We start from the raw sequence: 21,850 nt of genomic DNA, 5'->3' as shown, positions 1-21,850 counted from the left end.
TTCAGCTGGAAATCACAAAAAGAAAAATATGTAATTAGAAAACTTATAATGGGTGGACGTTTCACCACAATGGGTGAGGGCTCTAGTTTCAAAGAGAACTTAAGACTTGGGGGTTTAAGAATTGGAGTAGACAGATGATCCCAAGAAAGTTGGGGAGAGCTCCGAGGTCTGTAATGTGTTTGTGACCAGGTCAGAGAAAGCACGTGAAACTGTGCAAAGGCTCCCACCACCTGAGCTCCTGGGTGGGGGTGGGAGAGCCTCAGAGAGGGAACCAAGCTGCCAGGGAGGGCAGAGTAACCTGAGCATGTCCACATCTGCTCCAGAAATCACTTTATATCAGAATGCTAGGGAGTTCTTCCTTAGCTTTCATTTCCATTGCTTTTAGACTCTTCTTGGATGAGCCAAAGTAAGGTGGGAAGGCCTGCACTTTCGACTTTGGATTTCCCAACAGGAGATGGTAGGAGTGAATGTCGACATTTTAGGAATCAGTGAACTAAAATGGACGGGAATGGGTGAATTTAACTCAGATGACCATTATATCTACCACTGTGGGCAAGAATATCTTAAGACAAAATGGAGTAGCCCTCACAATCAACAAAAGAGTCCAAAATGCAGTATGTGGATGCAATCCCAAAAAGGACAGAATGATCTCGGTTCGTTTCCAAGGCAAACCATTCAACATCATAGTAATCCAAGTCTGCCCCAACCACTAATGCCAAAGAAGCTGAAGTTAAATGGTTCTATGAAGACCTACAAGAACTTTAGGAATTAACAAACACCAAAAAAATATGTCCTTTTCACCATAGGGGACTGGAATGCAAAAGTAGGAAGTCAAGAGACACCTGGAGTAAAAGACAAGTTTGGCCTTGGAGTACAAAATGAAGCAGGGCAAAAGCTAACAGTTTCTTTGCCAAGAAAACACACTGGTCATAACAAACACCCTCTTCTAACAACACAAGAGACAATTCTACACATGGATATCACCAGATGGTAAACACTGAAATCAGATTGATAATATTCTTTGCAGCTGAAGATGCAGAAGCTCTACACAGTCAGCAAAAACAAGACCAGGAGTTGACTGTGGCTCATATCATGAACTACTATTGCCAAATTCAACTTAAATGAAGAAAGTAGAGAAAACCATTAGGCCATTTAGGTATGACCTAAATCAAATCCCTTATGATTATACTGTGGAAGTGACAAATAGATTCAAGGGATTAGATCTGAACAGAGTGCCTGAAGAACTATGGATGGAGGTTTGTGACATTATAAAGGAGGTGGTGATCAAAATCATCCCCAAGAAAAAGAAATATAAAAAGGCAAAATGGTTGTCTGAGGAGGCCTTACAAATAGCTGAGAAAAGAAGTGAAAGGCAAAGGAGAAAAGGAAAGATATACCCATTTGAATGCAGAGTTTCAAAGAATAGCAAGGAGAGAGAAGAAAGCCTTAAGTGAACAATGTAAAGAAATAAGGAGAAGGCAATGGCAACCCACTCCAGTACTCTTGCCTGGAAAATCCCATGGACGGAGGAACCTGGTAGGCTGCAGTCCATGGGGTCGCTAAGAGTTGGACACAACTGAGTGACTTCACTTTCACTTTTCACTTTCCTGCATTGGAGAAGGAAATGGCAACCCCCTCCAGTGTTCTTGCCTGGAGAATCCCAGGGACAGGGGAGCCTGGTGGGCTGCCGTCTGTGGGGTCCCACAGAGTCGGACACGACTGAAGCGACATAGCAGCAGCAGCAGCAGCAGCAGAGATCCCTTGAAGAAAATTAGAGATACCAAAGGAACATTTGATGCAAAGATGGGCACAATAAAGGACAGAAATGGTATGGACCTAACAGAAGCAGAAGATATTAAGAGGTGGCAAGAATACACAGAAGAAGTATACAAAAATGTCTTAATGACCTGGATAACCATGAGAGTGTGATCACTCACCTAGAGCCAGACATCCTGGAGTGTGAAGTCAAGTGGGCCTTAGGAAGCATCACTACGAATAAAGCTAGTGGAGGTGATGGAATTCCAGCTGAGCTATTTCAAATCCTAAAAGATAGGTGGTGCTGTTAAAGTGCTGCACTCAATATGCCAGCAAATTTGGAAAACTCAGCAGTGGCCACAACAAACTGAAAAAGGTCAGTTTTCACTGCAATCCCAAAGGCAATGCCAAAGAATGCACTCATTTCACATGCAAGAAAGGTAATGCTCAAAATCCTTCAAGCTAAGCTTCAATAATTCATGAATGGAGAACTTCCAGATGTACAAGCTGGATTTAGCAAAAGCAGAGGAACCAGAGATCAAATGTCCAACATCTGTTGGAGCATAGAAAAAGCAAGGGAGTTCCAGAAAAACATTACTTCTTCATTGACTAGGTTAAGGCCTTTGACTGTATAGATCACAAAAAACTGTAGAAAATTCTTAAAGAGTTGGGAATACCAGACCACCTTATCTGCCTCCTGAGAAACTTGTATATGGGTCAAGAAGCAATAGTTAGAACCAGATATGGAACAATGAACTAGTTCCAAATTGGGAAAGGAGTATGTCAAAGCTGTATATTGTCACCCTACTTATTTAACTTCTATGCAGAGTACATCGTGACAAATGCTGGGCTGGATGAAGCACAGGTTGGAAGCTTGCTGGGAGAAATGTCAGTAACCTCAGATATGCAGATGATACCACTCTAATGGCAGAAAGCAAAGAGAAATGAAAGAGCCTCTTAATGAAGGTGAAAGAGGGGTGAAAAAGCTGGCTTAAAACTCAAGATTCAAAAAACTAAGATCATGGCATTTGGTCCCATCACTCCATGGCAAATAGAGGGGGAAAAATTGGAAACTGTGACAGAGTTTATTTTCTTGGGCTCCAAAGTCACTGTGGATGGTGACTGCAGCCATGAAATTAAAAGATGTTTGCTCTTTGGAAGAAAAGCTATGACAAATCTAGACAGCATATTAAAAAGCAGAGATGTCAATTTGCCAACAAAGGTCTGTCTAGTCAAAGCCATGGTTTTTCCAGCAGTCATATATGGATGTGAAAGTTGGACCATAAAGAAGGATGAGAGCCGAAGAACCAATGGTTTCCAACCATGGTGCTGGAGAAGACTCTTGAGAGTCTCTTGTCAATCAAGGGGCTGATTGACAATGAATCAAACCAGTCAATCCTAAAGGAAATCAACTCTGAATATTCACTGGGAGGACTGATGCTGAAGCTGAAGCTCCAGTACGTTGGCCACCTGATGGGAAGAGCTGACCCAATGGAAAAGGAAGGATTGAAGGCGGGAGGAGAAGGGGACGACAGAGGATAAGATGGTTAGATGGCATCACCCACTCAATGGACATGAGTTTGAGCAAACTCCAGGAGATAGTGATGCACAGGGAAGCCCGGCGTGCTGCAGTCCATGGGGTCACAAAGAGTAGGACACATCTTAGTGCCTGAACAACAACAACAGCCAGGATGATGCCCTGTGTGTCTCCCCACCCCTTGTGCCCTTTGTCTGGGTTTGGCTTCCCTCTCCAGACAGAACCACAGGATTTTTAAAGGTGGCTTAGAGGCAAGTTGTCATGCTTCCTGCTATAGGAATCAGGTTACCTATCTCTAGACTATCATCACTGGGGAAGGCCCAGAGAAATGAAGGTGGAGGCCCCCCACGTCACCAAGGGGTAAGTGAAAATTAGAGACTGAGGGAGCCAAGATCTTCCTCTGAAACCTGCCTTTCTTCTGAAGACGGACCTCTTCCCTCCTGGTCTTCCTCTGCTAGCCTAAACCCTTGTAGGAAACAGAGCCACGTTCCTGGTGTGTTGGTCCAAGGGACCAACCCAGCCTCTCTCCCAAACACCACATTTTTCATAGCCTAAGTTTGTGGCTTGGACCAGATTTCTTTTGGAATCTGCTCTGGTTGACCAGCTCCCTGACACATTCTCCTTAATCTTTCTTAAGGCCCCTCCGTCTAACTTCTCATCCTCCTTCCTTTCCCTTCCCCACCCCACCTTTCCCCTCCACCTGAGGTCAGAGCCAGCAGCCTCTGGTGGAGGTGTCTCCAACGGGCACTCTTGGGGAAGTCTTCAGCCCTGGGACCCTTCTGAGTTCACTCACATGTGGGACTTGGGGACAGAGGCTGGAAGATGAAGGTCTGGGGGCCCAAACCTGGGAAAACCAGAGAGCTCCAACCCCAAGTAATTCTGAATCCTTGCACTGGGAGACTGTGTTTTCTCCATTTAGCTCATAAAATATGACAGAGAGGAAGGGGCACAGGAGAGGAGGAAAGACGAGAACCTGGGAAGGAGAAGGTGCACAGGATACCTGCAGCCTTGCCTGTCTCCTAGGTTTTTAATGAGAACTACAAGGGATCATGGAAGGGAAGGGAGGTTGAGGACCACAGGAGGTCCCAGAGAATGAGGAACTGTTATTATGGAGGGCGTGGGACTGGACCTAAGTGCCAGGCTGGACGGGGGACAAAGCCCAAGACCCCAGCTCATGGTCTACAAGTTCTCCCCTGTGACTGGCTGAGGCCTACCCTCACCTGGCTTTGCTGTCCAGTCTGGCAAGAGGCATATGTACATACGTGAAAACTCAGCCCCACTCAGTGGCACTTCTGTCCCAAGGCAGGCCTACCTTCATTGTACATTATCTCGTGGGTATTATTTCTCATGTAACTACATCTCAATTTAAGATTTAGGATATTATTAATAGCTCCTTGAAGGCAGAGAAGGTGTGCGGTGCTCTTGGCAGACCTGGGTGGGCACCTGTGCAGTAGTCACCCTTCCTCCTGCTGCCCACCTCCAGGAGCAGCCTGGCAGGTGGCCAGGAGCAGAGAGTGCTGTGCCCTGCACCACACTACCAAGTGTTGTCTTCAAAACATCACATCTCCGGGTCACTTCTCAGGCTCTAGGACACTGCTGACTGAGCCCACTGCCCACCGCTTGCTCCTTGCTCACCATCGACAGCGTCTTGGTGCTCTGAGAGAGGTGAGCTGCAGGACCACCAGGCTTCTGGGCAGGCAAGGGGGTCTGGGGATGGTCAACACCCCTCACCACTCTCCCCTCTGCCCTTAGCAGTCGCTTTAATTGGAGACTGGGCAGGAGGCTGCCTGGGCTCTCCCTCCTCACTGGGCCTCCCCTGGTCCATCTCTGTGTCTGAAGCCCTACAGCAGAGAGAAAGACTGCTGCCCCAGCCCACGGGAAGTCCTTCTCCAAGCCCAAACACTGCAGGGAGGATCACCGGGGGCAGCCAGCACCCTAACAAGTGGGCTGACTCAGAGGGAGTCTCCAGTCATGTCACCTAAAAATCACCTGGAGTCAACTTGTTGGAGACAAGCTAAAAAAGGACAATTGGAGAAATATGAATGTGGGTGATACAACAATATTATTAAATAATTGTTAATTTTCTCAAATGTGATAATGGCCTTTAGGTTATGGAGGAGAGAGCACTTGTTCTCAGGAGACACAGCTGAGATATTTAAGGGTCAAGTACTGTGATTTCCGCAATTTACTCTTGAATGGTTCAGCCAAATACACACACGTGCACACACACACACACACAGACACACACGTGCATTAAACTAATATGGCAAAATGTTAGGAAGTGTTGAATGTATGTAGTGGGTATCTGGGTGATCATCTAGCTTTTTCAGTTGTGTATGTGTTTGAAAATAATCATATTACAAAGTTAGGGCCAAAATCCCCTGGATATTTTGTCTATAGAGCCTGCCCTCATAGACCCTGTGATCTGGGTGGTGCAGGGATGCTGAGAACGAGGAGCTGAAGCAGCTCCCTAGGTGTCCCTGATGCAGGTGATCCTTGGAACCCATCAGGAGAATGGTGCTCCAACAGCCTAAGGTCCGAAGGTAGAAACCCAGGCTCAGCTGCTCATTCTTGCTGGGGCAGCACCCGCCGTGCCCGGGAGCCTCCATGCTGCTGCCTCGGGTCCAGACACACTGCCTCTGCCCGGTGCTCCAGCAACTTTCCACTGCTTAGACAGCATGCTTACCTCCTGGCCTTCGCCCAGAATGTCCCTTTTGGTTTTTATCCCCTTACCTCCCAATCTCCATTCTCCCCCATTTACATGGCCAATGTGTACCATCTCCACGTCCCTTCCTCCAGGAAGACTGGGTCAGTCACCCCTTTTAGGTGCTCCTGTAGAACCCCAGCAGACTGATGCCCAGCAGACGTGATGCCCGCTTACTGGTCTGTGTTGCTCACTAGCATGAGACCCCTAGAGAGTCCCCCTGTGGAATTTTCACAGCTGTTCCCAAAGGCTCCAGCTTCCCTCCTTCTAGGTATGGTGAAGGGTCCCACTGCCCAGCCCCTGGAGGCCCCCTGGGACCTCCCCACTGGCTAGTTCTGGCCAATGAACTATGATCCCAAGTGGAAGACTTTCTGGAGCTTTCTTTTGATCCAACCCAGCAATGCACATTAGAGAGGGTGGGCCCCTGGGAGCCTGGGTCCCTGAGTAAGTGAAATGCACACAGCCTCTTGATGATCTGTGCCAAGCAGGCAGCTTTGAAGGGAAGAAACCTAACTGTTCTAGTCACTGTGACTGGGCTGTGTTAATGCAGCGTGACCTAGCCGAGCCTTGCTCACTTCTATATCCCCAAACACTGGCCCAGCTGCTAGCACAAAACAATGCACATGATACCATTCCTATCACTTTTTTCTTGGCTGTGAAACTAGCCTCAAAGACCGGGCAGATGCTCTAAGACAGACACACCACCCCGTGTCCTTCCCTGGTGACATGGGACTCTCTGTGGAGGTGTCCCAAAGTATCCCTGCCCAGCGAGTTATGGATGCCACCTCCTCTGACCTCTGAACAAGTCAGACAGTCTCCCAATGGATCCTGAGTTAACCGTGAGCCGCCATCACCCTTTTACTCTGGCGATGGCTCCAGGAGGAGGGAAGGAGCCTCCTAACCCCCCGCCCTGCTTGTTAACTTGTGAAGGCTCTTCAGCCTTTGCGCTGTCTCTGCAGAAAGCATCAGAAAGGACCCCAGCTACCACTGCAGCTTCTGGAAAAGTTCTGGAGGAAAGAAAGTGTGTTCCCACTGCCTCTTGCATCCCCGATCTCTGTGGCCCTTTTCTCTTGCTAGATTGTCCAGTCCCAAGCACGCCTCCCCCTCAACCTGTCCTCAAGGACTGCAGGAGCTAAAATGATCCAGTGTGAGGATGGAAGGCTGCGGCCTGGAGGCAGCCTGGCAGCACTTGGGCAGGTGGGAAACTCCCGGGACTTCTGGCCAGTGCACATCCAGGGAAGAAGCAGGTGGAGGCAGGTCAGAGCTGCGGCTGCTTTACCCACGGACCCACTGCGGCCCAGACTGGTCCTCACACCTCCCGGCTTGTGGTCCTTAAGGACAGTGAATTTTCAGATGCTTTGAGGTGATGGCTGTTTTGTCTCCTCTTCCCAGAGGTCCCAGCTGAAGGCAGGGCAGAGCAGCTGATGGGGTGAGAGGTGGGCAGAGTGGGACAGTCGCAGAGGAGACCTCAGGGTGCAGGAACATCGGACTTCTCCTCGTTGCTGATTCAATGTTCCTGGGACTGCAGGGAGGCATGGCCCAGCCCTGGGCTTGCTCTCTGGACTCCTCACTCTTAGCGGGGCCGGGGCGGCAGCTACGCTTGTCCAAGGCGGCTCTGCAAGGAGGAGCCTGTAACCCTGCTCACATCTGTGGATGGCCTTGTACTGCCCAAAGCCCTTCTGCATCCACTTTGTGCTCAGACCCTGATAGCCCCTAAGCTGGGAGGGAAGAATAATACTGTCCGTGTTTGACAGTGGACAAGTTCAACAGAGAAGCGAAAAAGTGCCTTGGCCCGCATAGCAAGTCAGTGACAGAACCCAGATGGAGCTGGGGCCTAGAGACCCCTCTGACCAGTGTCCTGCCTGCTTTGCTCTGTTCTAAGAAAAGGTGAAAAGAGCTTTCCAGAAGGGTCACACTTGGGTTCCTGTGCACACACGTGCACACACACACATACACACACTTTCAAACTGCTGCCCCCTAGAGAGAAATACTGCTGGGGTTTGAAGACAGAAGTCCACATGGGAGACCTCTGAGCCTCTGAGTATGGTCCTGATCTCCTCGGGGTGTCGCCAGGCTGTGGCTGTCAAAGTGCCCGGGAGCCAGGAAGGGCCGTCCCAGCCAAGCCTCCTGTTGGCCTTTGTTCTTCGTGGTGACCAGTGGATGGGGGTGGCCAATGGGCTCCTCACGGTGAACACACAGCTGCTGGTGGGCCCCGAGGGCTCATCTGGTTCAAATTCTCATAATTGGACTCCTGAGCCTGGGGCCTGTGGGCAGGAGAAAGTTGGCTGACCACCCAAACAGGAGAGGTCTCTGACTGCCCAAACCCCAGCCCAGGAAAGGGTGGAAGCAGGGGTGAGATGGGCGTCAGGGGCCTACGTCCAACAGGGTCTGGAGACCAAGCGAAGGTTGGAGGCTGGGCAGCAGCAGAACTTGCAGACCAGGGAAGGGACACCCAGGCGACAGCGTCCCAGATCAGAGTCTCTGTCTTCTCAAAGGGATATAGTCTGTGGCTTCAAAACCCACCTCCAGGCCAGACCTCCTGAGCTCCAGATGCTTTCCTGACTTCCAGGACATCCTCCTGGGCCTCTCAGACCTACATGCCCCATGCCCTACATGCCTACATGCCCACCTGGGGCTCTCCACCGCCCCTCTTCTCTCCCCGTCTTCAGCTCTGTAAGCAGCACCAGGCTTTCAGCTCCAGAACTGCTGGCTCCCTCCTTTGCTCGTGCTGCCCAGCAGGCCTCTGTCTGCCCTGCCTCTGTGTGCCCCATCTTTGCTTGTACTGCCCAGCAGGCCTCTGTCTGCCCTGCCTCTGTGCACCCCATCTTTGCTTGTGCTGCCCAGCAGGCCTCTGTCTGCCCTGCCTCTGTGTGCCCCGTCTTTGCTTGTGCTGCCCAGCAGGCCTCCGGCCAGCCCTGCCTCTGCCCCATCGCCCCACCCTCTCTGCTGCCATCTTCAGCCATGCAACCGAGCCAGCCGCAGTCCTGATCAACAGCCCTCCCAGGTTTCCTGCCTCCACTCCTGTTCAGATGGGGCCATTCGCCTACTTAAACCACTCACCGACTTCCCATCGCACTCAGGGTAAATCCTGCAGCCTGCCTGCATTCCCCACCCCCTCCCTGGGTCATGCCTGAGCCTTTGCCTCCCGGTTGCCGCCAGCACCCTTACCTGCCCGTATGGGTGCCTGCCTCCCATCTCTCGCTGTCCTCAGACAGGATGATGGGTCTGAAGTAGCCACAGCCCAGTGGCACCTCCCTCTCCTGGGGCTTTGCTCTATCGCCTTGTCCATTTTTTTTCCCCCACAGCTCTTATTGTATAATCTAAGATCTCTTGTTTAGGTATTAAAATTCTCCACATTCAAGTGTGAGTTCTCTGAGATGGAGGATTTTTGCTTTACCTTTAGCATCCAAAACAGTGCCCAGTACGTGATAGGGATCAACTGATGTTTTGGGCAGTGGTCAGCTTTCTGATTTAGGTGCCCTGGTGCAATAGTAAGTTAGTAAAGAAAAGGGACTTTGCACAGGAATTCTAGAATGTGGAGGACTGCTGAGTGGACATCTGCAGAGAGGGTTCTGGGCTGGCGGTGCGGCTCTCCCAGCCCCCAGGCCCGGGTGGAGCGGAGCTATAGGAGTGCCTAGGCTTGTTTAAGGGGTCCTAGACGGCTGTCACTGGCTTCCTGCCTCCCAGGAAGCGTTTGTTCTTCAATATGGGCCTTCACTTGGACAGACACCAAGAAGGGGTAAGGTCCACACTTCCTACCTTTTAGGTCTGTGGGCCCTCAACTAAGCCCTCAGTACCTCTACTGACATTTTGCTTGCAAAGCCTTCATTCAGCAGGGTGTCTGAGACAATGATTGCCCTATGGTGGCTTTTGAGTGGATCTGTTCTAGAACACTGGGCACTACGAGAGGAAAAATACGGTCTTCAGGGATACCTCTAGGAGCAGAGATAAGGCAGACACAGAAAAATGACCTTCAACAGCATGGACACCAAGCAGCTGGCCTGGGAGACAGGCCAGTGCAAGGCCCAAAGTTAGCGCTGGGAACGTGGTGGGACGGGAGTGCGGAAGCAGGTCAGCGTGGCCTGGTCTCGCTGGTCAGCCTTAGCGGACTGAAGGAGCGGGAGCTTCAGGGGGCAGCAGGGAGAGCCTTGACACTGAGAAGGGCTAGAACCCCCACCCCAGCCTGTTGTCCGTTGTTTCTTCTTGTGCCGCTGTGCCTGAGAAGCCCGTACCTCTTTGCCAGTGGGAACCAGAGAGGGGCAAGGTGGGAGTGGGCTAGCTCGCTTACCTTGGCGGAGCGTCCGGGGTGACTGGGTGCTCTGTGTGAGGAACAGAGAGAAAGGAGGCATGAATCTGCGTGGTGGCCTCTGGGCTCCAAGCCCTGCTGCCCATCCCACCCCACCGTGAGAGACTGGTCTGGAGGGAGACGAGCTAGCCAGCAGAATGTGAAGGAGTGACCTGAAAGATGACAGTTACCTAGGAAGACGGGGGGTGAGGAGCACACCTAGCAGGGAGACCTGCTTTTCTGAGGCCCCTGAAGCACAGAATTCTTGGTGGGTTTGAAGACCCTGCGAGAAAGCCAGCATGGCCCCAGCAAAGATGGCAGCCAAGGCAACTGTGGCAAATTTTGGATTTCATCCCAGGAGAGTCTGAGGCTGGTGCTACTCACTTAGGTGAGCTGAGAGGCTCAGGAAGCCCCTTCTCTGGGGCACAGAACAAATCTCCCATCCAGCTTAGTGAGAGTAGGGAGGGGTGACTACAGCTCTCTGAAGATAGCTTGCTAGTTCAAGCTTCCACGCTTGGATAGATGCTGTTCCCTCTGCTAGGAACACTGCTAGCTCCTTGTTCTCCCAGCTCCCAGCTGCTTACAGCTTTCGGTTTAGCCTCCCTTTACTGTGCACAGCCTTGCCGCCTGGCTCCTGTCCCAATGCCCCATCAGAGAGAGGCCTCTGGGCCTCTGCAGTACCTGGGTTGACTGCACTTCTGTCTGCAGACTGCATTTATCTGCTTACTTCTCAGCATCCCATTCAAGGGCAGGGCACCATGTTATATTCATTTCTGTGTATTTCTAGCACCTATGCAGCATGTAGGTGGTGCTTGGGATGCTGCTGCAACCTAATGAATGAAATGGTGCTATTTGGGAAAGCCTGTGTGTGGTCAGGGCCCTGACGGATGATGGGGCACTTGGCAATAGGGTGAGTCTGTATCTCTGTGACTCTAGGCTGGAGGCAAGTTCCCTAACCTCTCCGGCCTCAGCTTCCTGATGGTAAAATTGGCTCACTCTGGCTGGTACCTCCTGGGCTTGACCAGGGAGGAGAAGGAGACCACAGGTGCATTAATGAAATTCCAGTTGTGTCAGGCCAGGTGGTCAGCCTGGAGGAGAGCCCCACTTGCCCTGAGCACCCATCCTGGCCTAGGGTCGCACCCACCTAGGCGATGCTGGGCAGTGGCCCAAACGCCCAGAACGCCGAGCAGCAGCAGCGCCTTGAGGCCGAGCGCGCCGAGCAGGAGGGCGGTCGCCGAGGCCATGGAGGCGCCATGGAAACGAAACAAGTAGACGCTGGCTTCGGCGCGGCCCAGGCTGTTGGAGGCCGTACACGTGTAGCGGCCGTCGTGGGCCAGCGCGGGCAGCTCGGCGGTCACCTGGTGGCCGTGATCATGACCTGGGCTCCGCGTGGCGGCCGAGCCGTTGCCCAGGGCCGGGCCGGACCAGGCTAGGGCGGGCGGTGGCTCCCCTTCAGCTGTGCAGAGTGCGTGGAAGGCGTGCCCTGGGCCTGGCAGCACAGAGATGTTGACGATCCGCGGGGCGGCTGCGGGCGGCGGCCGAAGGAGGACCCGGGAGAAAGCAAAGCGCGGTCAGAGCAGCGGCGGGCAAAGGAAAGGGCAAGGGGCAGCCCTCCTTGTCCCCTTCGTGGAGATGGTTGGAGGAGGGAGCGAGGATAGGATATGAGCGGAAGGAAGAGGCGCTCGGGGCGCCAGGGCGTCTGGGTTCCCACAACAGGTGTGGCCTTTGGCAAGTTATTCCATCGCTCTGGGCCTTAGTTTCTTCACGTGTAAAATGGGGATCACTTATTTTATGAGGTTCTGGGGAAGATCTGACAAGTTAATTCATGTGGGGTGCCTGGGCAAGTGCTTTCTAAACGTCTTTACTAAGTGATAGCGCATGATTGGGGCTTCCCCAGGTGGCACTAGTGGCAAAGAAGCCACTTGTGAATGCAGGAGACAAAAGAGAAGAGGGTTCGATCCCTGGGTCCGGTAGATCCCCTGGAGAATGGAATGGCAACCCACTCAGCATTCTTCCCTAGAGAATCCCATGGACAGAGGAGCCTGGTGGGTCGGGGTCGCAAAGAGTGGGAGGCGACTGAAGCGATGGCATGCACGCAGGCAGCCGCAGGATCAGGGCGGCGTGGGGCGGAGAGGGGCGGTCTGCTGGAGAGATTTCAAGGGCACTCCCCAGACAGCCTCACTGACATCTCGAGTGGAGACGGATTCACCGAATCCGTGAGACTGAGGCAGACAAGTCCGAGGAAACTGAAGTGCGGTCAGAGAGGCTGCCCAGCCAGCCCACGGGCACATGAGTGGTTCCTGGCAGAGCCAAACTAAACCCAGAACGCCTGGGTCCCCCACAGCGGGGGTCTCGGATTAAAAAAAAAAAAAAAAAAAAAGCTCCTTAAGTCATTCCAGAGCTAACCAGGCTTGAGAATCACCCTACTAGGATCCTGGCCCCCCATCCTTAAACCTCAGGGTCTAGCGAAGTGCTGGGCACGTGGTGGGCTCCCTGTGCCCCCTTCAGTGCACACGGCCCGCTGCAGTCCTTGTTCCTCGTTTTTCTCCCCGCTAGTCTCAGGGCTGTTGGGGCACACTCACTCTCTATGAGCTTCATTGCAGCACCCATCCCAGGCTCCACCCAGCCCGTCCCGGGGCCAGGATTCCGCGGCCTTTGAACCAGTTACCTGGGGGCTTGTGGCCCTTCCAGGTGTGGGAGCACCCTGCTCTAGAGGAAGGGTGTGCCCGTTGTAACCCCTCGGATCCCAGCCCAGACCCCGCACCGAGAGCCCCGCGGCACGCGGCGAGCGAAGTCGGGCAGCGCGCTCACCCGTCACGCGGAGCCGGACGCCCTGGCGGCTTTCGTAGCGGTCGTGGACGTCGCCCGCGAACTCGACGCGGCAGAAGTAGCGGCCGTCGTCGGCCAGCGCCAGGCGCTCGATGCGCAGCGACAGGTCGTTGCGGCGCGGGTTGCCGAGCAGCCGGAAGCGGCCGTGCAGGCTGAGCGCCGTCTGGCACAGCTCGCTGCCGCGCGCCGCGGCGCAGCGGAACACCTGCGGGCCGGCGAACGGCTCGCCCGCGCGCCAGATGGCCGTGAGCGGCCCGTCGTAGTGGCGGTGCGGGTGCGTGAAGGTGCAGGGCAGCACCGCGGCCTCGCCCGCCGTCGCGCTCACCTCGGCCGGCACCTGCATGGACCAGCGCTGCGCGGGCGCACCTGCGGGCAGGGGGGCGGGCGGGCAGCGCGGGCGCCTGCGTCTACCCTACCCTCATCCCGAGGGGCCTAGAACCCGCCGGGGCACAGGAAGCGCCCTCCTCCCCTCGCGAGTTGCGGAGGAGGGGGAGTCTGGAAACCCATCCCAGGACTCCAGGGGCATCTCCCAGGACCTTGACCCCCGTGACTTTCTAGGTGCCTGGATCCTCCCCTGCCCCTCCCGCTTCCCTCTCTCCATCCCCGCTTCCCTGGGACTGTTTGCTTCACTCAGGGCGGTCCCACCTCACCGACGGGCCCAGTGTTCCCAACCTCTTCTCCATCAAACCTGCCCTGCTTCAGGAAACCTCAGGGATCCTGTGGTTACACTGTGTCCATAATACTTCCCCACCCCCAACCCCCACCTGATGATGATAATAGTAAAGGCACTTACTGTTCATCTCTGTGTTGAGCAAGTTCCCAGTGGTATCTCTTTTAGTCCTCACAAGTGATCCTAGAGGTAAGAAGAGTTAGCCCCAGGTTACATGTTAATAAACCAGGGCACAGAGAGATTAAGTAGTTGCCTACTAGGATGAGGCAAAGCTGATGTTCAGACTCCCGACTGCCTGACTCCTCTGCAGCACCTTAATGCACTAAAGTGAAGTGAAGTCACTCAGTCGTGTCTGACTCTTTGCAACCCCATGGACAGTAAGCCTACCAGGCTCCCTCAGCCATGGGATTTTCCAGGCAAGAATACTGGAGTGGGCTGCCATTTCCTTCTCCAGGGGATCTTCCCAACCCAGGGATTGAACCTGGGTCTCCTGCATTGCAGAAAGACGCTTTATTGTCTGAGCCACCACTAAGGGCATAGAAACTCGGGCCTTATCCAAGGAGAGCAACATTCTCATTTACAGAGAGTCAACGGAGGCCTTGGGAGGGGGTGGTATGTTTTGAAGCTGATGCATTGAGTTGGTGATTGAGGTTCCTCTGTACTGCAGTTTCACCCAAGTGGGCTTTCCAATAGGCCAGCGTCCAGACAGGGAGCTGAGAAACCAAGAGGTGCAGACCTTCATGCTGCCTCCTCGCTTTGCACAAGTGCTTTTGGGCTCAGGTTTCCTCACCTCCCATGTCGTGGGCCTCCGAAGTGTGGTTGAGCTAAGGTCTGCAAGCCGCATTCTGCTGCAGCTTAGGGAGGGCTGGAGGTCGCTCACTGCCTCTGTTGTCGCAGATGTGTGCTTCTTTGGGAGAGGGGTGAACCGGGTGGGCCGATGGGTGTCAGTGCTGGAAGGATCAGACCAAGGGGTGCCTCCTCAAGGAGGGGGAGGCTGCTGGTGCCTGGGTGCAGGGATCTCTACAGGGAATAATATAGTAGCCCCTGTATTTCCAAAGGGCTTTGCAATTTGCCAAGTTCTTTCACACACATCACATCACATGATTCCAAGTCCAGTGCTCTTTGCTCTTGGCAGTAGCCCAACTTGTATCTTGGACAGGAATCCCCTCAGCTCACAGCTGGCAGACCATCCTCCAGGGAACTCATCCCATCTATGAATAATCTACAGGACAGGGCACTCCTGGCCATTCAGGCTCAGGACTGCCTGGTTCCTCTGCTGCACTCTAGTGTATTAAGGGCATAGAAACTCGGGCCTTATCCAAGGAGAGCAACATTCCCAGAACCAATGTCTCCTGCTCCTCACTGTCTCTGTCTGGAGCCTTCTCATCCCCTCCCCGTGATGGCCCTCCCCAGATCCCATCATGGCTCTCCTGGACCCATAAGCCTTGTCCTCTCTGGCCGATGTCCCAGCCCTTCACCTGCCTCTCTCCATCCTCACTGGCCACTTGGTACTCTCCCTGCAGTGTAGTGTCCTCACCCCGAGGCCTCCACATGTGCTGGGCCAGGCAGAGTGGGGTACAATTGGGTTGTGTGAGCTGTGTCTCACATAAAACCTCACTTTGGGATCGCGCCAAGCTTGCAGTGAAATAAAACCACATTTTTTTTTCCCACACAGTCTGTTTCTAAGCCGAATCTCCTTTCTTCTGGACAAGTGGAAATACGCTTTTGAACCCCAGCCAGGTTCCTCATCTATTCCTAGTAAGAGCTTGTATGCCCAGTTAATAATCAGAGGGCCTAGTTTCAAATTTGAGAAAACTTTCTGAAGGTTTGCTTTTTCATTCAGTACTTCCAGCTGCAGAAAGCATGTCCCCATCTCGAGGCTCAGCCCCTGCCTCAGTTTTGCTGTGCTCCCACCCTCTGTGACCTCAGCCTCCTCTGACCTCCCGCCTCTCACAGGCATCATGGAGCCAGGCATTGATTTCCCAGGGATTGTTTGATGTTGCTCTGGACACATCCCCTCTCAAAGCCAGGCACTGGGACCAGAGCTGGGGCTACAAAGAACAAGAGAATAATTTATCAGCCTATTGGAGCTCACAGCTCGGAAAGGGTGGCAGGTCCGTGAACTCATAGTTACACTAAAGCCTGCCAGGAGGAACACAAACAGTGATCTCTCTTGTCTGAACGTGGGGCGGGGCCCTTTCACTCACCAGCTCCCTCCTACTTGTCCCCAGACCTTGCTGAGTCATCCTACAGTGGGAGACTTTCCTTGAGCCCCAAGCCTGGGTCTGGTGCCCCTTTCTCCATGCCCCAGAACTCAACTGCATCTTTTGTCCAGGCACCAAGGGGCTCCTGGAGGGCAGGGACCATGGGTGGGGGTCGTATTTGTGCGGCTGTAGCCCAACATGCACCTGCCACATAGTAGCTGATGTTGACTTGAATCGCTGTGAGAGAGCAGAAGGGAGGGAGCCAAGGTTGGCAGAAAGGGTGGATGGTGGGGGTTGATTGGAGGCCCCACGAGAGAGCTGCCACTTTGGAAGAGCCTTGGGAAAGGAATGGGGTTTGAGGTAGGCTGCAGGCATTCTAGGCAAAGGGCGAAATGGAGTATGGACATCAGCACAGAGGATGCAGATGTGACAGGATAAGGGGGCCAGAGTACATGTGCTCTGGGGGCTTGGGGGGAGATATTGCGAACCTTATTTCATAAGTGCAGCAATCCATGAATGGAGTACTGTTATTGGCTCCCCTTTGGAGAAGGAGATCTGAGGCTCAGAAAGCCGAGAGACTCGGCCAGGTCACTTGACCAACCAGGCAGAGTCAAGTCTTCCCCTCCAAGTGTTACTGAGCAGGACCCTATGAGGCCTCCGCAGGACAGACACCCACCCATGTCTTCCACCTGCCTTGTCTGTAGAAAAACCTTAGACAAAGAATAAACTTCATCAGAGACGGGAAAATGCAAAAAGAAAGGAAAACAATCAAGCAAGACAAAACAATAATACTTTAGCCAATAAACAAAGTAAGGACCTTTAGTTCTTCCTCAAGGACTATGGGACTTCCTAGGTGGCGCTAGCGGTAAAGAACTTGCCTGCCAATGCAGGAGACAGAAGAAACGCGGATTTGATCTCTGAGTCTGGAAGATCTCCTGGAGGAGGGCATGGCAACCCACTCCAGTATTCTTGCCTGGAGAATCCCATGGACCGAGGAGCCTGGCAGGCTACAGTCCATGGGGTTGCAAAGAGTTGGACACGACTGAGCGACTTCACCTTCACTTTTCTCTTTCATGCATTGGAGAAGGAAATGGCAACCCACTCCAGTGTTCTTGCCTGGAGAATCCCAGGGACGGGGGAGCCTGGTGGGGTGCCGTCTATGGTGTCGCAGAGTTGGACACAACTGAAGCAACTTAGCAGCAGCAGCAGCAGCAGAGCGATTTAACATACCTGTACAAGGACTATAGATGATATTCTGTGCATGTCCTTTAGCTGTTTTGCAGATACTGAAACTCCCACCAGGTAGAAGTTAACTGTATGCAGCCCACAAGCGCATAGACCCCAGACTAATTGAAACCAGAAAATGACGCTGACTCCCAATTACGTCACCAGCAACCAATCAGAAGAATGTCCGTGAGCCCATCACACCCTTCTCCTTGAATATTATATAATCACTCACTACCCTTCCTGGGCAGGACACACATTTTAGGTCACCAGGAGGCCCACGTTCTTCCCAGTGTCCAAAAGGCAGTGTTGAGGGCATTAGCCCTTTGCCTGGCAAAGTAATAAAGCTATTTCTTTCTACTTCACCCCAAACTCTGTCCCCAAGACTTAATCCAACACCGGTGTACAGAGGCTGAATTTTGACTACAGGTGGGTCGTGTCCCTGGACTCTGTCTGCCTGAGGATGGCAGCCTGGGTTGGGAGCATCCTGGCATGTGATTGGCCAGGGCCCTTCCCTCTCAGAGTGAGTTCTGCTCTAGGAGGAGAGAGGGCACACAGAGGCCCGTTCACCAGGTGTGACAGTTAACCTGCTGTGTGGGCTTCCAAGAAGCGGCACGGGGACTCACTGTTGGATGAGTCCACCCAGGGGACTCGAGGTGAGGGAAGTCCTGACAGGAATTACCCAGGGAGCAAATGCATTTGCTTTGGCAGGAATCCAAGCTCCCCAGTTCCCGTGACATTTACCATTCCTTCTCGAAGCTTCTGCATATCTCTTAGGACACGGCAGGAATGGCCCCTGAGCTGGAACCACAGCCTCTTTTATAGGGAGGGTCTCTACTCTCTCTGCCTCAACTCTGTCAACCTCCGAGTGTCAACAGGAGGCCTGAATTCTTCCTATTGCCCGAAATGCCTCCCCTCAATGGTGGGCCACGGGCTGCGGTGAAGAGCACTCCCGCTTTGGTATAGCTGAAGGCGGATGACATTCTCACTTGTCTGGAGGACCCAGTCTGTCCCTGGCACTATTCTGGGCCGATCCACTTACAGGGAGATCTTTGGGCGGTATCTGTTGCTTAATGTCCCAAGTCTCAGGCTCCTCTGATGCAAAATGGGGAACATGGTACTTTCCTCATAAGATTGAGGATGGAATGAAGTCACCCATGAAGGCCACCTGGATAGTGCTGTCACTCAGAGAACGCTCAGCGATGTTAGTTCCCTCCTTCACTAGCTCTGCAAACAGACTGGGACCAGGAGGGAGCAGGGGGCGGTGCTTGCCAGTGGTGGGAAGGAGGACTGGGCAGAAAACTCAAGCAGCTCAGTGGGGGGATTGTTTTGGCTCCAGACACTGCTCTATCTGTGGCTCAACTCGACACCTTAGGCATGCAATAGCACAGGCCTTGCCCTTAGCTAACCTGAGATTCATGTATTTTTTCACACAATAGATGCTTATTGAGGGTCCGTCAGGTGATTAACCCTCTGCGGGTGTTGGGGATACAGTTACCAAACCAATCAGTTGCCTCCTCAGTGTGTTTAGACTGGCTCAGCCACTGTTTGTTTTTCGTTTACTTACAATTCTAACAAGTTTGTTTAATTAGCTTCCCAGCCTAAGGAAATAACAGATTGAAAAGCTAGAAAGTGACTTGTGTTTGTAGGTCCACTGAAAGCAGCTAGGGATGATAATCAGCTTTCTGTTAGGGAGGAGGGTTCGGAAAAAATAATGTGATGACTCAGGACGGAAATGATCCAAGTGCAGCACAAATGGGACCCTTCAGAGGATGAGTAAGTGCAGAGGGCCTTGAGGCATCACTCCCCACAGCAGGCTGGTGGAACAGATGCTCACGGCCATGACCTGAGTCACCTTGGAAGGGTTATTGCCGTGAGAGGTGTGCCTCTCAGATGGGGTCTCAGGCTCTGTCTGGGGCTATAGCCCTGGCTAGACTGGCTGTAACTTTGTGACTTTAGGTGAATCCTCGTAGCTCTGGCTTCAGTGGGCTCATCTGTGAAATGACGTCTTTAGATGTTTACTAAGGAGACTTTTAAATCTAAAAGTCTATGTCGGAAAATGATATCTTGATAAAAATGATGAAGATGTCTAGGAAGCATTTTAGAAATATGGCAATTGAAAATTAATCGAGAGACTTTAGGTATTTTAAAACAAGCTATTAGTTATCCAGCAAATTCAGCTACTCAGAAAGAGGCGCCCATGTTTGATAGTCCTGCACAGCCACTTACTAAGCTTTCTGAGTTGTTCCCATCTCCCCACGGTGATGATGCTCACTGAGAGAGGTTGGGGGCTGCAGCGCTGAGTATCAGCTTCCAAAGCCCTGTGCCAGGGGTGCCGGGGTGGGACAGGGACTCGGCAATAGAGACATCTGCAGAACCTGAACACCCCATTCTCACTTTTCCGATTCCTTCCTGCCCTGCAGTTTGTTCTCAATAACTCTGCCTTCTGGGCCTGCATGTAGCAGTCCAGACAGGTTATCAGCCAAGAAAAAGTGAGAAAAGAGTGGAGACCAGAGAGGGGAGGAGGGAACAGAAACAGGAGTCCATCCTCCACTGAGAAGCAGACCCTGCAGGTTCCAGGGACAGGGGAGGCAAAGGGACAAGTGAGCTGTTGAAAGGCCTGACTGTTCCCCTCTGCCCTCGGTTGTCCCGTTTCCCCTTTAACCTTGCCTCTCTGGCTGCGTGGTTGTGGATCTGGATCCTCTCGCTGAGCCGATGGAGATGCAGAGCCCTGAGTGGAGCCTGCCCCGGGGCCAGTGTCCATCACACGGCGTTGCTCTTGGGAGTTCTGATTCAGCCGTCCCCGCCGTGCTCCCACTCCTACACCCCTCCTCCTCCGGGGGCAGGACTTCTCGGTCCCAGTTGCTGGCCACAGTAGCCACCAGGGACAGAGGAAGTGTCCTGGCTCATCCAATCTTCATTTCTTCCTGGGCCCATGACAGCAGTCCCTGACCTTTCCCCACGTCCCAAATAAACCCCCATGACCTTGGGTGACTGTGCAAATCGTCTTGCCTTTCCAGTTTGTTTTTCTGCAGGAGTTTAGAGCTAGCAAAGTAAGTTCCTCCGAGTCCCAAGCTTTGCCTCAGGCTCACCACCCACTGCACACAGGTGTAGGCAGTGTCGAGGGCAAGCCTGGCCTTCGGGAGACTCCAGGTCTCATCCAGGCTCTGACACCCAGAAGTCCCCTGAGCTCCTTGAGCATCCCTGAAAACAGGGACAAGGGTCTTCACTTTGCGGGGTTGTGGTGAAGAGGAAATGAGCTGCCATCAAAGGCCCAGCACGATGGTCCTTCAGGTTGACAACCACTGTGGTCACTGCACCGGTCATCAGAGATTTGGGGACCAACGGAGGTCTTGTCCGAGGTCACCAAGTGGCCGGAGCTCCCAGACCACCGCTCTTCCCACCACCTCTCATGTCCCCTGACATCGCCCGCTTTCTAAAAGCAGATCTGTGGGGAGACAGAAAGGAAAGACAAAAGAGAGTGTGTGGTGTGGGCCCCCAGGGGATGAGGGGCTGCCCCAGGGCACCAGGTGCAGGTAGGGGGCGCCAGAATGAGGGAGAAGGCCCAGAAAATGGGAGAGGGGGATGTTTCCTGCATGAATTCCGCCCACTTCACTTTTGCCGAAGGCCAGCCCAGGGTCCTGTGCTCGCTCGGAGGTGTGACAGACAGGACAGGACTGTGGCCTGGGGTCTCCCTGCCCTCGGGCCGCTTGAGCTCTGGCCTCTTCCAGGCCCGCCAGCTTGCAGAGAGGCTCCTGGGTGAACGGCTTCAGAGGGGTTTCAGGCAGCGAGATGCTGCTCCCCCAGAATTCACGACCTCCTGGTTTCAAGCAGGAAGCAGCTGCTGGCCACGAGAAGAAGGAGTCCCCTCCCTGGGCTAGCTGCCACGGCTCCCACCGATGCCCAGCCTCCCTGAAGAATTGTGACACACAGCTGGAGCATTTGTGTGGTTTGGGTTTTGTACTTCAGCATGTGACTGCTCATGCTTCCTCTAAGTTTTCTTTTTTTTTTTTTTTTTTTTTTTTTGTCTGATTCATTGCTGCTGACTCTTGGAGGAGAAAAAAAAAATCCCAAACAAAACAGCCCTGGAAGCTATCTGACTTGAGCAACATTTCACTGCCGCTTAACCAACAAGCTGCTGAGTGCTAGGACTGTGCTGGGGGCTTTCCACCCATGACCGGATTCTCCTTCACAGCGCCCGACTGGATCATAAACTCCCACCCCAGTTCAATGAGGCTCAGATAAGTTAGACAACCTGCAGGTGGCGCTAGTGGTAAAGAACCCACCTGCCCCTGCAGTAGATGCCAGAGACGCGGGTTCCATCCCTTGGTCCGGAAAACCCCCTTGTGGAGGGCATGGCAACCCACTCCAGTGTTCTTACCTGGAGAATCCCATGGACTGAGGAGCCTGGCAGACTGCAGTTCATAGGGTCGCAAAGAGTCAGACACAACTGAAGTGATTAAGCATGCCCAGAGCCATCCAGCTGGCAAATAGCAGAGCCAAGCTTCAGTGCTTCTCTGACCCACTCTCCCATCTGCCCCCAGGCCTGGGGAGGGTCACCTCCTCCAGCCCCATCCTCTGTGTGGGATCCAACCCTAAATCATCCAGAAAGATGTCTGAATTGGGTCAACTTGGCCAAAGA

General features: G+C 53.2%; 1 protein-coding gene across 1 annotated transcript; it reads right to left on the bottom strand.

Annotated features, from left to right (window-relative positions):
* Positions 1–20: 20 nt before the first annotated feature.
* Positions 21–20,634, bottom strand: SIGLEC15 (sialic acid binding Ig like lectin 15). Its single transcript, XM_070361807.1, has 7 exons — positions 20,576–20,634; positions 19,874–20,109; positions 13,904–13,963; positions 13,093–13,476; positions 11,426–11,806; positions 10,285–10,315; positions 21–8,260 (listed from the first exon to the last, which is right to left on the bottom strand). The coding sequence occupies exons 1-7, from the start codon at positions 20,632–20,634 to the stop codon at positions 8,179–8,181; spliced, it is 1,233 nt and encodes a 410-aa protein (XP_070217908.1). The 3' UTR covers positions 21–8,178.
* Between the last annotated feature and the right edge of the window lie 1,216 nt (positions 20,635–21,850).

Source organism: Bos mutus, chromosome 24 (genome assembly GCF_027580195.1).
Source record: "Bos mutus isolate GX-2022 chromosome 24, NWIPB_WYAK_1.1, whole genome shotgun sequence".
Classification (NCBI taxonomy): Eukaryota; Metazoa; Chordata; class Mammalia; order Artiodactyla; family Bovidae; genus Bos; species Bos mutus.
The sequence above is the reverse complement of the archived record's forward strand: the minus strand, read 5'-3'. Positions and strand labels throughout refer to the sequence as shown.

Excerpts from the sequence above, each read along its gene's own strand:
- SIGLEC15 (XM_070361807.1), bottom strand. The coding sequence starts at position 20,634 with ATGTCAGGGGACATGAGAGGTGGTGGGAAGAGCGGTGGTCTGGGAGCT. Across the intron at positions 13,477-13,903 it reads GCTCAACACAGAGATGAACA|GTGCGCCCGCGCAGCGCTGG; the intron begins GTAAGTGCCTTT and ends CCCTGCCCGCAG. Across the intron at positions 11,807-13,092 it reads CGTCCGGCTCCGCGTGACGG|CCGCCCCGCGGATCGTCAAC; the intron begins GTGAGCGCGCTG and ends CGCCGCCCGCAG.